Source organism: Mandrillus leucophaeus, unplaced genomic scaffold (genome assembly GCF_000951045.1).
Source record: "Mandrillus leucophaeus isolate KB7577 unplaced genomic scaffold, Mleu.le_1.0 Scaffold136, whole genome shotgun sequence".
Lineage (NCBI taxonomy): Eukaryota > Metazoa > Chordata > Mammalia > Primates > Cercopithecidae > Mandrillus > Mandrillus leucophaeus.
The window spans coordinates 1,553,963-1,570,792 of NW_012101321.1; the positions used below are offsets into that span (position 1 = coordinate 1,553,963).

Genomic DNA, 16,830 nt, shown 5'->3' on the forward strand with positions numbered 1-16,830 from the left:
TGAAATGGCTCCTTTCTTCATCAACCACATAGGGAGCCAAGAGCCACAGGAGAGGCTGTTCACCTTCCCTGGCCTGCTCCCTCCCTAACCCTGTTCATTCTAAATGATAAAAAAGCAAACAAACAAAAAACAGATGGAGAACAGGGAGAAAAATTAATTAAGAAGGAAAAAATCCATCTTTGTTCTCCCTAGTTGCTATATAGCCCTGAGAGAAATTGTCTGCAATGGATACAAGTTAAGAAATCTGAATTACGGGTTGGAAATTCAAACCTAATACAGTAACATTCGCTTTTCATTTTACATATTCAGCATTGACTTTTTTATTTTTACAATAAGCATGTATTAACTTTATGGTTTTAAAACTCTCATATTTTAATTATGGGCACAACTGAGGATATTATATAATACATGTAAAGTGCTAGATCAAATGTTAGCTATTATTCTCTTACAAACCACTATCTGGGAAGGTACTTTAACACGCATTCCATTGGTGTGTTGTTTCTTCAGCCTCCTAAGTCTAAGGTACTGTGTTCAGCACTGGAGATATCCCAGTGAACAAAACACATGTGATAATATGCCATACATGAAAGTGTGCATACCACTGTGGAGAAGACATTAAGCAAGTAATAGCACACGTAATGATTTAACTCCACTTGTGCTAAGTGCTATGAAGAGGAAGTGTGGGGTGACCAGTAAGATCCTCGTAACAGCTCTCTGAGGTGGTTTTCATCCTCAATTATGGATAAAGAGCTATCACTAATGTTTGTAACACTAAAGTGCGCTAATTATAATAACATAAAATTTCCTGAACAAATAGTAATTATAATAATCATCAGTATTATAATAATGTCAGGAAATTATTTTATGTCAATAGGTCAATGAGGAAAAGGATGGAAACAAATGAAGAAAAAAGTCTAAATGTGTGAGAGTATATATGGATAATTACTGCCAGAGAATTTCTATAGCACTCTTGTGTTCCTCCAAAGAGGAAAATTCTTCCATGCAGAGGTTTAGAGATCTTCAATGCAAGATACCCATTCCATCCCTGGAACAATGAAATACTGACAAACACAAAGTTAACCTAGAAACAAATACAAGTTCTGTATTTTCCAAAGTTAATCCCTTATTTTCCAAGAGAGATCTAATTTCACAGACTTGGTTCTTTTGTGGCCATAAACTACTAAAATAACATGGAAACCTCAGTATTTTTATGTTTAAACCACATCAAAGATGACCTCTCGAACCTAGAAATAACATAAAAATCTAAGTCAAACCAAGTACTCTGTTTGGCTTGGAAAACATGGCCACTATGCTGGAGAGGCACTAAATAGTAAGAGATGAACATCTTCTGTCAAGATCTGCTCTAAACCAGAAACCCCATCAGCTTGGATGGCAAGGTTTCAACATTGCCATAATCAAGTATTTTTGGCTTCTGTAAAACACAAGCCTGTAGAAATTGAACTTCAGGATGCAGAATGGTGGGCATTCCATCAAAACAACATATGATCAAGTTGCTCTTTGCTTCTGTCCCTGCCAGAGGTGTGATTCCAAAATCTTGACAAAGATTCCCTGAACTAAATACTGCACAAGTCTCTGTATTTAGTGAAGGAAAAATGAAAAATCAGAATTCTAGGCCCAGGGGTGTCACCTGACAGCTCACAAGGGAAAATATATCAGTTGATTTATCATACAAAATCACAGAGTCATAAGAAATTCAGAGTGGTGCTAATGAGACAGCCAACCTTTGATGGGACCTTAACTTTATTTAGTGAAGGAAAAATGACAGCTTCACTTTAATTTTTGCTGTCACAAAACTGTTACAATAAAAAATTATGTTCTATTAAGTAGACAGCAAATCTATGGCACTTGTGCTACTACTGCTCCTCTCCATGCCCACGGCATACCTTGCATTCTCTATGACAGACTCAGCCTTGGAGGACAGCTTGACAGTTCCAAGTAGCCACCACCCACAAAGCGAAGCAGGCACAGAGTCGGAGTCTATCTGCCAACGTTCCTTTGGGCTGACTATCCTACTTGACACTCACAATACTGTATTCTATGACACCAGACAGAACCCATCAGTTTAAGCTGTGACCATTTTAAGACCTGTGTTTGATATTGCTAAGAAATAGAGATAGAAGAAAAATAAGGCTAAAGTCACCATCAAATCGGTTACACTGTGTTTACCCTCCTCAGTGTCCATCACTTGTATTATAGAGACAGAAGATTACATGAGCCAGTCACTGACCTTATGGAGAGCAGGAGCCAAGACTGGTACCAAAAATCCATTGTAAATGTAATTGACAAGCTGATTTCGAATCAAGGGGTGAGCCACCTAAGAGAGATGCAGATAGTCAAGAAAAAGGCAAAGAGTTCAATCTTCAGTTCTTAAAACAAAACAATTCTGTGTACATCCTGAATTCAAAAAGGAAATCCAAATTTTGGCCATTTATTCTGTGATTAAAGAACAAATCAGACCTCATACTGTCATGTAAGCCCTTCAAATAGCTTATTCCAGCATAAACAGCTTGGTTAAAATTCACAGAAGTTGAACTTTCAAACATAATATTGGTAATTTTAAACTGTGTGTTTGGAAAAAACACAATAAACAGACTGAGTACGTATAAGGATTCATAAATTAAAGTTAACAAACTGGAAAGTTTAATTTTTGCCCTTTACTTTCTTCTAAATCACATCTCAACCTGTAACTAATTTTAAAAACTAAGCATAACTGTCAAAGCGAACAATTAAACACATTTATTTTGCTGGCAGAAAACATTTTCTCATTTTAAATATGTATTTCCTGATAGTCACTTATATTAAAGAGAAAGGCATTTAAAAATATTTTCAGAAAAATAGATAATATTCGAAAGCAGAAAACATTATCAGAGGTACAATACTTCTCATATTTGATTTTCAAAATATATTTAGTGTGGATAACCCTCTACTAATATCTTTTATAAGTAACCTTTTCAGTAGTCTTCCCCAAACAAAAAATCTTAAAAGTATATGGTTTCAATGTCAAAATACAGTATGAAATATATAATTTCCCTGTTCTTACCATGCCTATTAGCTTTATTTCTCTTTCTTAAAAAAGAAGACAATGAAAAAGAGGAAGAAAGTCAAGCAACAAAGTAAAAAGCAATTTCTAGGAAAGTGAGGCTAGATCTTTAAATTACTGATAATCTCTCTGTGTGTATATATTTTTGGGGAAGAACTAATAGTAGTTCCATCTTTTTTATTTCCACAAACTGCAAGAAAATGTTGATAGACTCAATATTAAAGGAAAAAATAAGATGTAATCCATTTTTCTTATATATAAATAAAACTTCCTTTGACTTAGCAATAAAAATGAGATGGAACTAAAATAATTTACTTGTATTTTCTTCCAGAGGCTATTTCTTTATTTGGTAGATAAACAGATTATAACTAACATTTTTCATCCTACAATCACTATAAAGAAAACTTGATTTCTTAATAAATCTAACATTAAGGTAATATTTATGCTATATGGAACAAAACATTTTTATGAAAACTTACCACATCTTTAAATATATATAAAATCTGATTTTTATTGAAAACAGTAACAAGAAATCTAAAGGTAAAAATCTAATCAAGAAGCCAAATACACAGGAGTTCAGTGGTTGTTTTTTTTCCTCCCCAAACAGGCCAATTTCAAAGCAAATTTAATTTGTGTTTCAATGAAAATGCTTAACTTCTTCTAAATTCAATTGGGATAACAATATTCTTTATGTAGTATGCACCATTAAGCAAAATAAAGTGTTCTCCTTTATAAATTCCCAAGAAGACCTTGAAGTAGAAGTGGTATAATCTGGAGTACTTAGAAACCTAAAAATATCTATTTAATGAGTCAGGCATTGAACTTATTTTTTGATGGCTAAGTAGATAATCAAAACAGAATTAACACCTTTTATAAAGAAGATAAAGAAAATCTACTCATTTCTTTTTCTCAGTTAAAACTTACAGAAACCTACAAACTAACATTTTCACTCATTCAAGGACATTCACTTGGCTTAAAGTAAAGCACCAATATTCCATAAACATTTATTAACATTTTAAAAAGTGAATGCTTTTAAATTAATCCTTTGCAATGCTTGTGCTCTGAATGAAGCTATAGCAAAGGGATCCTTTATCATGCTCTGGTACCTGTATGACTGCATTGCAAAACTCCAGGGAGTTCATGAACTGGACAAGAGAAGGAAGTAGAAGCCAGTCATCTTTCAGAAGGCAGTGCCATTCCTCGCCTTTCTCTTCTAGCTTTGTAGGCAGGGAAGAGTAGAGACCACTGAGCCCAGTTGCAAGTACCTGTATTCAGAAATAAAAACAAAATAAATGCTTTTCCAAAGTTCTCAACCTGCAATTAACAGCTCACAGGTGATGCCAATGCTGCTGTTTCCAAAACTATATCTTTAAGTAGCAAGGTATTAAAGGTATAAGAGCCCATCAGCCAGCTAAAAACGATGCAAACAGGTGGAGACAGTAGGGAAGAACAACTCTGGCAGAAGGATAGCAATACCAGAACTATCTGGCTAATATACACACAGTTGGTATGGGTTGCTCATCTCTCATGTGCCAGGCACTATGCTGGCCTTGGTGCAGGGGAAGTACACACAAAGATGAATGAAACATTATTCTGGCCTCAAGAAATTCAGGAGAGGAACAAATTCATAAACAACATCCTATAGTACAATACATCAAGGGCAAATACAGAGAAGGCACATACCCCAGCCTAGAGAATCCCCTGTTTTGAGGTGGTCCAGGACAGTAAGTCACATACATTGGAACCATGAGCTTTATGAGAAAGATTCCATGCAATTCCTTGCATGTTTGAGGTCATGACTGACAGCTGCACGTTTGTAGTTTAGAAAGCACTTCCACATATATTTTCTCATTTGATCTTCACAAACGATAGCAAGGAGAAAGAATTGGGGGACAGCAATCAGCTAGTTAGATGTAATGACAAGATTCAAGCAGAGATAAAGTGAGTCTACATGGAGGCATCAGCGCTAGGAAAAGAGAGGAGGAAATAAAATTTGAGTATCACATGGAAGGTGGATATGAGGGTGATCTAATCATGACATCTATCAGTCTGGCATTAATCCAATACTCTTAGGGCTTGCTTCCTCCCTTACTGTTCTGTTCCTTAATTTAAACTGACAGCCTTAGGCTTGGTAAGTGGGATACCTCAAAACTGTCAACTTACCCAACTTGGTCTCCAAGAAAATGGTGATGCCTTTAATAGACACAGAAATGTAAGAAGATAACACACTTAATGCTGAGTGCTTGTTGATTTTACTTTGTGGAATATCAAACCAGGGAAGCAATGAATTTCATAGTACTGGAGGCCTCCCAGCTGGGAAGTGATACTGAATTAAGCAGCAACTTGGAGATCCTGACTTGCTAGATATGTATAGGATGGCCAGGGATGGCACAGAATGAATGCAAAGGAGTCAGCTATGGGGACAGGGGTGGTGGCTCATGCCTGTAATCCCAGCACTTTGCAGGGCTGAGGTGGGTGGATCACTTGAACCAGGAGTTTGAGACCAGTCCGACCAACAAGGCGAAACCCAGTTTTTACTAAAAATACAAAATTAGCTGGGCATGGTGGCATGAGTCTGTAATCTCAGCTACTCAGGAGACTGAGGTAAGAGAGAATCACTTGTGCCTGGGAGGCGGAGGTTGCAGTGAGCTGAGACTGGACCACTGTACTCCAGCCTGGCCCACTCTACTCCAGCCTGGCCGACAGAGCTGGAGTGCCTTAAAAGAAAAAGAAAAAAAAAAAAAAAAAAAAAGGCCAGCTACAAAAGTCTTTGCTCTAGCACAAACCCTGAGGTGACAATGGCCTCGAATGAGATGGAAACATTCAAGAAAATATAATGAGGCAGGCCCAGAAAAGAAATAGTGACATACTCATTGATCTCACTGTCTAATGAGAGATTAACAGGCAATTAAAACAGTGTTAGAAATGCTCAGAATACATAATAGAAAATATATAGTGCTGTGGGTGTACAAAAGACTTAACTCAGATTTGGAGGGTTGGCAGCAGGAAATATTCTCAGAAGAAGTGATGTCTAAGCTGATGAAGAGTAAGTAGAAGTTAGCCAGAAAAAGAGTAGGGGGAAGAATATTCCAAGCAGAGAAAACAGCATATACAAAAGCTCAAAGGAGAAAGCAAAGATGGTATTCTCCAGGAACTAAGAGAAGCGCAGTATTGTTAGAGTGCAGAATTACAGGTAGAAAGAGGCTGGCAAGGTGAACGGGAATCAGATCCTGCAGGGTTTTATAGGACATGAGGAGCGTGTGAGGCATCCAAATGGAGAGCCCAGTATTCAGATATGTGGGGCTGATGCTTAAAAGAGAGCTCTGGGCTAGAGATGGAGCTGTCAACATGTAGATAGGACCTCAAGCCATATGAACCAGAGAGAGAAGGAAAGGGAGATTTACACAGATGAGATATGACAAAATAATCCACAGTGCCTGGCATCACAAACAGGAAGTCAGAAGGAGGGGTGGGCTTAGGTATGTTAAACTTGGAAAAAAATTATCTGTAGACCTATTGTTGCCTCCCTTTTCCCCTTGTCCTGTTCTCACAGCACTCTCTGTATGCCTTTGTGTAGCAATCATCTTTCTTGCATGTATTAGTGTATTGCCTACCTTCTCCATCTCTCCTGATCTGACTTGTTCATTCCAGTCCACACTGGAGGTATGGATGATTTGTCCAGTCAGGTATGTTGAGTTTCAGATGCTAGGAGTCCTTCCCATGAATAACATACGCAACTCAACAACAGAGTACAGGTCGGGGAGGTCTTAACATGGAGAGACCATATGAAGTCATGGGAGGATCTAGGAGGGGTGGGGGAGATGGTATAGGAGCCCCCAGTAGAGTATAAAGGACAGGGAGACAAATAGATGAACCATTTCAGTACTAGAGAAATCAAAAAATTATATACATTTCTCTGTTCTATTTCCTGGTTCCTGGCAACCTTTAATCACTCATTCATTTACTCACTCCTTAAAAAAAGAAATACCAAACACTTACTTCAGGCCAGGTACTACATTAAGAAAATACAACCATAAACAAGACAGTACATTTATCTCTTTTTAAAAAATCAGGGCATCTGTGGTCCCAAAGGAGAATGTCCCCTATTCAAAGTGAATATACCCATACAAACACTTTCATTCCAGTTTTGAATGTGACCCAAATGAGTTGCTTCTTAGAAATCAGAAATCTCCGGCAAAAGAGAACAGAGACCAAAAGTTCTCCTCGAAGAGAAATCTAATCTTGATGCCACAATTTTTTAAATCAATTACATTTGCTAACTCCTGCTAAATTAACCACAGAACAAAGGCTTTAATTCTGCATACTCCTGATTTCTTAACCACTTTGAGGCTTTGAAGATGAATTCATAAAGACAGGCTTAATTTGTCTGACTAAAAAGCTGGGAATAACTATTCAGTATATCAATATAATTACAGCAACATTAATTTTCAAATTACATACATCAGTGACAGTAATTAAAAATAACACATATGTAATATTCACTTTTTAAAATGAGTATTCTGAAAGGGCATGGCTGAGATGTGAACAGAAGCCTGCCCATCCAGAAGGATAGTCCCTGTACAGAAGGATACTCTCTATGCACAAGGATACTCCCAGAAGACAGAAAGACGTTGTCCGTACAGAAGTGACAGCTGAACAGGAAGTCCTGTCATGTTCCTGCCACTACAAAAAGTTTCTCTGCTATCTCCTTCAGAATGGCAAAGAAACAGAGGAGAAAATATTCTGCAGAATAAAGAGTATTATACAGTCTTAGGAAAAGATTCTAAATCTTTATGGTATTTATATCCTCCCTTCCTAGGCTGTGCTCAGAGTTCAGATTCATTCACCCAGACTGCACATATTTCTAGAACACAGACTGTGGGCCAGACATACGCAAGATTGGTCCTGGGGAAAGATTAGTGAACAAGGCAGACCGGGAGAGATGGAGAATATGGCTGATAAACCAATAAATGCAAGAAAGATAATTACTACCTAAGGGGATACAGAGTGCTGTGGGAACAGGACAAGGAAAAGGAAAGATACCAACAGGTCTGTAGCTAACTTTTCTAGGTTAAGAGATGAATAGAACATTCTATTTACTTTTAAATTTCATTTTTTAACTTAGAATTAAATTACAAAAGTTTAAACATAGATGTATTCAACAGCTCATTAAAAATAAAATTCCCATCCAGTATTTTAGACTTTTATTGATCCTTGGATTCCCATTCACACACACACACACAAATTGCAAAATATTCTATTTATTCCCAACACATTAAGCATTAACCCATTTTTCACTTATTTTTCACTTATGTGCACTTATTTTTCACTTATTTTCCCTCAAGAATCTCTTTAAAAGAAACAAATCACATGTAAAACCACAAGGATAACAATAGACAAAAAAGCAAACAACTTCCCTGGCAGCAGTATAGCAATGCAGTTGCTGAGACCAAGGATTTTAGTATCAGACAAACGTGGTTTTGAACCAGAGTCTGCCACTGACAGGCAGTTATTAAAGTTCTCTAAATTTCCGTTTCTTCACTGAGTTGTTGCCAGGATTAAAGAAAATAATGCATGTACCAAGATTTGCATAATGTTTTACACATAGAAATGTTTCCAATGAAGGAAAGAAAGATGACATACAAAAAAAGAAAAAGAAAAAAAAGAAAGAAGACATGTACAGAGCAGTAAACAAGTAATGTTTAACTTTAAACATCTAATGATATGTGGTTAATTTTAGCAAACACAAAGATTTTTGGCAGATGGCTTTAGTCTGAAGCTCGCAGCATAACACCTGGTAGGGACTACTTGATACAACTTGTCAAAATAAAAAGCCTCATAAATTTTGGATATGGGATAAATAACATTCTACCTGCGGCTGTGTACCTAAAGGTCGCTTGCTTTAATTTGCATTACCTGATTTATGTATACACCGTTTTCTACATTTGCCAGTATATAACAGTGGCATGGGCTTAACTGTCAATATTTGGTTTTTTTAAAAAAAAAAGTGACAGGGTCATTTAGTCCCCTTTTGTTGGCACCAAATTGTTCCCTAGAGTATCTTCATTCTCCTTCTTTTCCTAGGAAAGCACATCTTGAGTTATGAGGCAGCAGAACCAGCAAGCTCTTCCTATCAACTATAACAGTAAAGGTTTACAAAAGGGGTCCAATTTCCTGAAAGAGTCATTACTTTTCCAACAGCCTGATGCTAACACGCTTTGACAATCATACTAATTAGAGAAATCTTTTTGTCAACTGTGGTCCTTAGCTGGATGGTTAATAGAGTATGCTTTTATCTTCAACATAAAGAGGCCTTTTTTTTTAATTACGTTGTCAGATGTAATTATAGAAAACTGGGTACAAATGAGATTATGGGATCTATCCTAAGGGGCAACTTAACACAATGAAGCTCGTGTTCCATTCTAGCAAACAAGGTCAGCTGGAGATGTTGTTTTCCCTCCAACTTTAATGATCTGTACAGTGTTTTAAAATACATTTTTATAAAAGCAACACTCAACTAAAATCTGCTTATGACACAGTTAAATAGAAATCTAAACATTAAAAATGGTCCATTCTTGTCATAATATATTTAAATTTTTTAATTATGAAATATCAAAAATACACAAAGCATAATAGAAACCCATCACCAAGACTTAACAGATTTTAATATTCTGCAAAAATTTCTTCAGAACACTCTGATTTTTTCAAACAATAAAAATTAGAAATAGAACTACACCCCACTCCAATCTCATTACCATCCCTTCTCCTTCCTTCACCCCCAGAAAGTCACAGTCTTGAACTTCGCATATATTATTATCCTTGCGGTTGTTTTGTACTTTTACTGCATACATATGTATCCAAAAAACAGCATACACTAAGATTCTGCGTTTTAAAATTTTATGTAAACTCTAGGCAGCACAGTGGCTCATGCCTGTAATCCCAGCATTTTGGGAGGCCGGGCGGGCAGATCACTTGAGGTCAGGAGTTCGAGACCAGCCTGGTCAACATGGTGAAACTCTGTCTCTACTAAAAATACAAAAAATTACCCGGGCGTGGTGGCACACGCCTGTAGTCCCAGCTATTCGGGAGGCTGAGGCATGAGAATCACTTGAACCCGGGAGGCAGGGTTGCAGTGAGCCGAGATCACGCCACCACACTCCAGCCTGGGTGACAGAGCGAGACTCTGTTTCAATAAATAAATAAATAACTCAATATGTTTTTTTATTTACTGCTGTTCATACACATAGTTACATGACAGTACACTATTCATACACTTTGAATGCTGAAAAGTATTCCACTGATGTATGAATAAACCAGTTTATCTTTCACTTCATGTACTTCTATTTTTCTGTTGTTCAAATCACTGTTTTATTGAACATCTTTGTATACGTATCCTTGTAAATAAGTGCCAGATTTCTCCAGGCCAGATATCTAGAAGGCAATTTGCAGGATCACACGGTATGCAAATATTCAGGTTTACCAAACATTGCCATACTGCTTTCCTGAGTTACTATGCCAATTTATATTCTCAAAAGTTCTTTTTTTTTTTGTTTTCACACTCTTGACAACACAGTTACCACTTAATACTTACTACTCTGATAAGTATTAACTGGGGTCTCATTGCATCACCAATAGTGGAATAACTTAACATAGGCCCCTTGCTGTAATGCAATAAGTATATAGCATCACTTGTAAAGTATCCTTGCCAAAAATATTTAACCTAAATTTAACTGGGCATGTAGATCTAAGTCCAATTTGTAGGAAATGCAGGGTTAGGGACAAGTCAAACTACACAAGAAACAATCAAACTCAGAATGTGGGGATGTTTTATAAGACAATGGCTTGGTCTCTTAAAAAGTCAATGTCATGGGGAAGAAAAGTGGCAGGTTGTTATTATATTAATGGAGACTAAAGAGACCTGATAGCTAGATGTATATCTTTTATTGGACTCTACAAAGGGGGAGAAAAAAGCTATGAAAGTAATTTGGGGCATAATGGGAGAACTGGATACTAGATCGTATTAAGGAATTATTGTATAATGTTCTTAGGTATAATAACAGTATTGTGGTTATGTGGGAGAATGTCCCCATTCATAGGAAATACAGACTAAAGTATCTAACATCTGTAACTTAATTTCAAATGGTACAACAAAGACAAATAAAAGCATAAAATACCAAAGAATGGCAAAATATTAACAACTTTGAATCTAGGTGGTGTGCATACACTGTTCATCTTAGTGTTTTAAATTTTCTGTATTTTACTTTTTCTTACAATAAAAAGTTTTTAAAACATAAACTGCATCAACTTTATAGATTAATTTGCAGGAATGTCTCATCTGTACAGTATCTACAGGCTGTAGAGCTTTCCATTTATTTAGATCTTTTATGCCCTTTATAATTTTCTCCATAAAGGCCTTTCATGTATTTGTTAGATTTATTTCAAGATACCTTATGATTATGTTGCTCTTGTAAACGGTATTTTCTAAATTGCCTTTTGCATATTGATCAAGTGAACCACCTGAATATTTTGATTTGTTACAATATCTGCTCTCCTTTAACAGCAGAATTACACAACTGAATTAAACAATTCAAATAAGCTAAAACCCAAACCTCGTATAGCTCCCTCTCAAGACTGCTATTAAGAGGTTTTCTTTAGAGCAGTTTAAGGTTCACAACAAAACTGAGAGGAAGGTACACAGATATCCCACATACCCGCTGCCCCAACACATGCACAGCCTCCCTGATTATCAATATCCTCTACCAGAGGGCTACATTTGTTACAACTGATGAACTCACAGTGACGTAGTAGAGTCACCCCCAAAACCATAGTTTACATAAGCACTCACTCAGTGTTTTACATTCTATGGGTTTGGACAAATGTATATTGACATTTACCCACCATTCTAGTATCATACAAAGTAATTTCACTGCCATAAAAGTCCTGTGTGCTTTGATTATTCATCCCTCACCCTGCCCCAATGCTCAGGGGAAGAAAGTAGTCTCTTTATTGTCTCCATAGTTTTGCCTTTTCCAGAATGTCATATAGTTGGAATCATACAGTAGGCACCGTTTTCAGATTGGCTTCTTTCACTTAGTAATAAGCATTTCAGGTTCTTCCATATCTATTCATGACTTACCAGCTCATTTCTTTTTAGCTGAAAAATATTCCATTATCTGCATATACCCCCACTTTATTTATCTATTCACCTGCTAAAAGACATCTTGTTGGCTTCCAAGTTTTTGCAAATTATAAATAAAGCTTCTATAAACATCCATGTGCAGGTTTTTGGGTGGACATAAGTTTTCAACTCCTTTAGGTAAATATCAAGGAGTGCAATAGATGGACCACACAGCAAGAGTATGTTTAGTTTTGTAAGAAACTGCCAAACTGTCTTCCAAAGTAGCTGTACCATTGTGCATTCCCATCAGCAATGAATGAGAGTTTCTACTCCTCCACATCTTGCCAGCATTTGGTGTTGTCAGCGTGACCCCTACACACTAACTGACTGTTGAACTCCCACTCCACCACCCCATGTTCCTATGACAATAAAATACACTAAAACTAGCGGTCATTTTCTTGCTGAGAAACAAATTAATTTGTGAAACCAGCAGTGGAGGTCTTATCACATGCCATGATTCCTTGGAGCAAAATCAACCTGAAAAGCTAAGGAATCAGAAAGCACAGGTTTTACCAATTTCTCAGGATATGCTCCTATGCTCCTAGAACAATTAAAATCATTCTTAACGCAGTAAAAAATTAACCAAAAACGGTAACACATCTAGCTTCCTCTGTTGGCTTATGATGAACTGATGCTGCTCAGACAAATAGCATCTCAACTTAGACTCCTCTGCTCCCTCCAAAAGATTTCCTCTAAACATCTTTCCATAGGAGGTGCCAACTACAACTTACTGGGAGAAAAAAGGGAGTAAGATAGTATTCATCATTAGCAACAAAAGAGAAAAAAGGGAGTGAGTGGAAAACGTGCCAAGGAGAGAGACTTACTGGACAAAAGTAGGTGTTCTCCACGATGTGATGGGCCACCATGCTGTTCTCAGCAGAGAGAGACATGATGAATAACAATGCATCCCGAGCTTGCTGGCCCACTGCCCCCTCTCGGTGAATGAAGGGAATCAGAAGGGAGAAGATGAGGAAGTTGGCAGCGCCTTGGTCTTCACTAGTGTGGAAGAAGAGTTCTAAAATGGATGGATCTTTGGCAAGAATGGAACAGAGCTGATTGAGTAGGACAACCAGCTTCTCCTCCACAGTGGGGGTGGTTGTTCCTGAACAAGAGCTCAACAACATCATCAGAGGCTTCAGAATGGGTTTGTGGTGCAGCAGAGGCTGGTGCGACTGGGTGACCAACATCTCATACATCTTTAGCTGCTCAATTTTAGTCTCATCAGTAAATTCCCTTCTCAAGCTCCAAAGGAAAAGTTTCTCCATGATGTTCTCAGAGACCACAAATTCCAGAATCGGCCCCATTGCAGCATCCTTGGCTTGCTCTTCAATCAACAAGAAGAGCATGTGTTCTACATAATTCTGCACAGCACTGGCCTCATCTGGAGGGATAGACCCATATTTTGCCTGGGTGTTCTTCAAGGGGTCGTGCTTCTCCAAGATTTTCACAACCTGTAACCAAGTCAAACATTTGTCATCTATCTGATGTTTATCATAATTACAAAAACACATCACCACTGATTTTACCAAATCTTCACCAAAAATGCAGGAGCCACTGCCCACAACAAGATATGTGTGAGCATTGTGTGTGTGTGTGTCTTCCTCTCAAACACTAAAATGAAGGAGTTAAACTATAGAAAGAAGATGTCTGAAGACGTTTACTTCCACAGTTATAAATTTCAACAATCTAAATATCAAAGAAAATACTATGGTTACATAAATTAAGCTACATGCATTCTTTGGATTATTTATTATGGACATAATTGAGGAAAATGAGAAATTGTAAGTGATATGTTAGATGAAAAAAGCAAGCTATTTATAGATGTTAGATGCATAATAATCAATTATGTCAAAGATGTATGTGAAAAATATGCAAAAAGACTCATTTTTATGTTCAAAGTCATGACAAATTCTTAAATTTTTTTCTAGATTGTAAATGTATAACATTGCTTTTTAATTTTAAAATACATTAAATAAGCACAAGGAAACCATGCTACCCATGTTCTCCTACAAACAGAATTGCTCTGGAGATCTCAGCAGAGGAACACAGCTACTCATATGCCCTTGGCAGAACAATATCCTCCCTTCCCTACTTGGATGGATGCCCTCTTCAACCAAACATGCAGCAACAGAAAAGATTAAAGGAAACTGATAAACGAGCGACATACAACTAGTAGAATCAACCCTAACATGTGGCATATACTGAAACTGAAAAATGAAGGGTTTGAATGTTGTGTTTCTTTAAGCTTAAAAATTCTGAGACAACCAATTACAAAACAAATCCCTAAAGTTTGGAGTGATTAAAAAGTTTTGGAAATAGAGCTGATAATTAAGCACTTTGGGAGGTCAAGATGGGAGGATCACTGGAGCCTAGGACTTCAAGACCAGGCTGGGCAAAATAGTGAGACCCTGTCTCTACAAAATAACTGTAAAAATTAGCTGGGTGTGGTGGTGCATGCCTTGAGACTCTGAGGTAGAAGGATCTTTTGAGCCCCAGGAGGTTGAGGCTGCAGTAAGCCTTGATTACGCCATTGCACTCCAGCCTCAAACAAAACAAAAAACAAAATGGGTTAAGGTGGCCTATTTTGTTATATATACTTTACCACAAAAAACTCAATTAACAATTTAAATAAAAATCCCTAAACAGGTCACCTCACAGCCCCGGTCAGCTTCCCTCCTTTCCCACTGCTAGCATTTGAAGGTTTCTCACTTTCTCTGCCAACAGATACTTCCACTTTGCAACCTGGAAACTAAAACAATTTTTTATCTCAACTTCCATTTAACTTTATGACTTAGAATTTCTGGTATAATACTCATTCCATTTACTCCTTTGAAAATATACACATATGATAATTTTTAAACAACCAAACATTTATCAATGACTTTATCTTTGTCCCTTTTTGCCTTTCTGAATTGCATGGAATCTATGTGTCTTTTGCAGTACCCTCCGGGTCCAGTTCTATGATGTGCTGTTACATGTTCTGTATGAGTACTTAGGTTATGGAATTTTTGCAAGTCATTGGGGAAGCTGGCAAAGGCATAATGCTATGTCAGCATGCATGAGCAATGAGGGAAATTTATTTCTCAGGGAAATGTCTGTCTCTCCCTTGTCAGAAATGGAAAAAAAATCTTTATAGACCAGGCAAGTCCACCCTTACAGAATAAAAGAATTTCCACAGAATCTATAATCTCCATTGACTTCCATTATAAAGTTGATAATGCTGTGTCACAAAGGCAAAAAATCACTCCAACACCCTTGAGTTGACATTTTTAATAAAAAAAAAAAAGGAAGGCCTTTGGCTAGCCCCTACCCAGGGAGTACCTGGCCCACTGACTAGTGGCCACAGGACAGCCACTAGATATCCTCTTCTCCTTTGCTGCATGCCTGACTCCAAAGTACACCCACTATCCTACAACCTCCACCAAGCCCTTCAGGATTCCTTGCACCTGGTCACCGTCCTAGCAGCAGAAACACCGGGACCTGGCTCTCCCCCATCCCTTTGTTCTGGGCCTTAGCAACAACTCAATAGAATGCAATCACAGTACCACACTGGTCCAAAGGGACCCTCTACCTCCACACCACACATTGTCCAGCCCCAAAAGTCCCTAACTTCAAGCCTCCACATTCTGAAGAACAAAAGACATGCCTTATCAGTTCTATAATTTCAAAGTCCATATATCGAGTTTACTTATGAGAACTATCTTTACAGCTAGACCTCAGGGTAAAAATGTAATTATACTTTTCATGTGTGCCCAGACTGTCTAAACTATCTAAAACTGGGGCTGTGCTTTATACATTGATAGTGGAGTAGCAAATTAGCTCAATCTTTCTGGAAAACAATCTGGCAATATGTAATAGAGGCTATAAAATTGTTCCTGCCCTTTGACTTGTTAATCTGACTTTGGGGAAAATGCCCCAAGGAAACAACCCAAAAATAATCTTTTAAAACATGTTCAACTTTCCTATAATGAAAAAAATACTATTGACTCAAATGGTCAAGAATAAGAGAATTACAATCAAAATATGTTATATCACCATACAATATAAAAAAATTGTATGAGACATCAAAAAAAAAACACTAAGTAAATTCATTTTCCATCATTAAAATGTAAGCTAAAAAGCAAATACATTGCCAAGTAGATACATGATTAAAAGTGAGTCTAAAAAGATACAAATGAGATTTTAAGGTTATTTATTCTTTCCTGTAAGTTTATCTAATTTCATAATACAAATAAAAACAAAGGTAGACAAAGTAATCATGTACTAATGTCCAAAAAAGACCAAACCATTGAGTTAAAAACAATTAACAATTAGAGATCTCTTAAGTCTCAGCAATTTCTAAGCAATATAAATTTATACATATGCATACGTATATTTTATATATACTATATATGTGCATGCAAATATGTAAGACACAGCAAAAGTCTTTATTTACATAACCATAAATTGTATTTTTCTCATTAATTAACCTTCATTTATATTATTTATTCCAATTCATTCCTTTACAGACCTCCTTTTCTTGCTATGAAAAACCTTAAAAAGAGAACTAAGATTTTTATACAGAATGCAAACTGTTTAGCAGCTTTTAAAC

The 16,830-nt window shown here is 36.9% G+C and overlaps 1 protein-coding gene across 1 annotated transcript in view; it reads right to left on the minus strand.

The window, feature by feature from the left end:
• Positions 1-16,830, minus strand: part of FAM160A1 (family with sequence similarity 160, member A1) — a 279,944-nt gene that overhangs the window by 76,950 nt on the left and 186,164 nt on the right. The window contains exons 5-7 of the mRNA XM_011973234.1: positions 13,064-13,690; positions 4,168-4,326; positions 2,249-2,335 (exon numbers count right to left, since the gene is read on the minus strand). Coding sequence (XP_011828624.1) covers positions 2,249-2,335; positions 4,168-4,326; positions 13,064-13,690 — 873 coding nt within the window. The remainder of the gene's footprint in view (positions 1-2,248; positions 2,336-4,167; positions 4,327-13,063; positions 13,691-16,830) is intronic.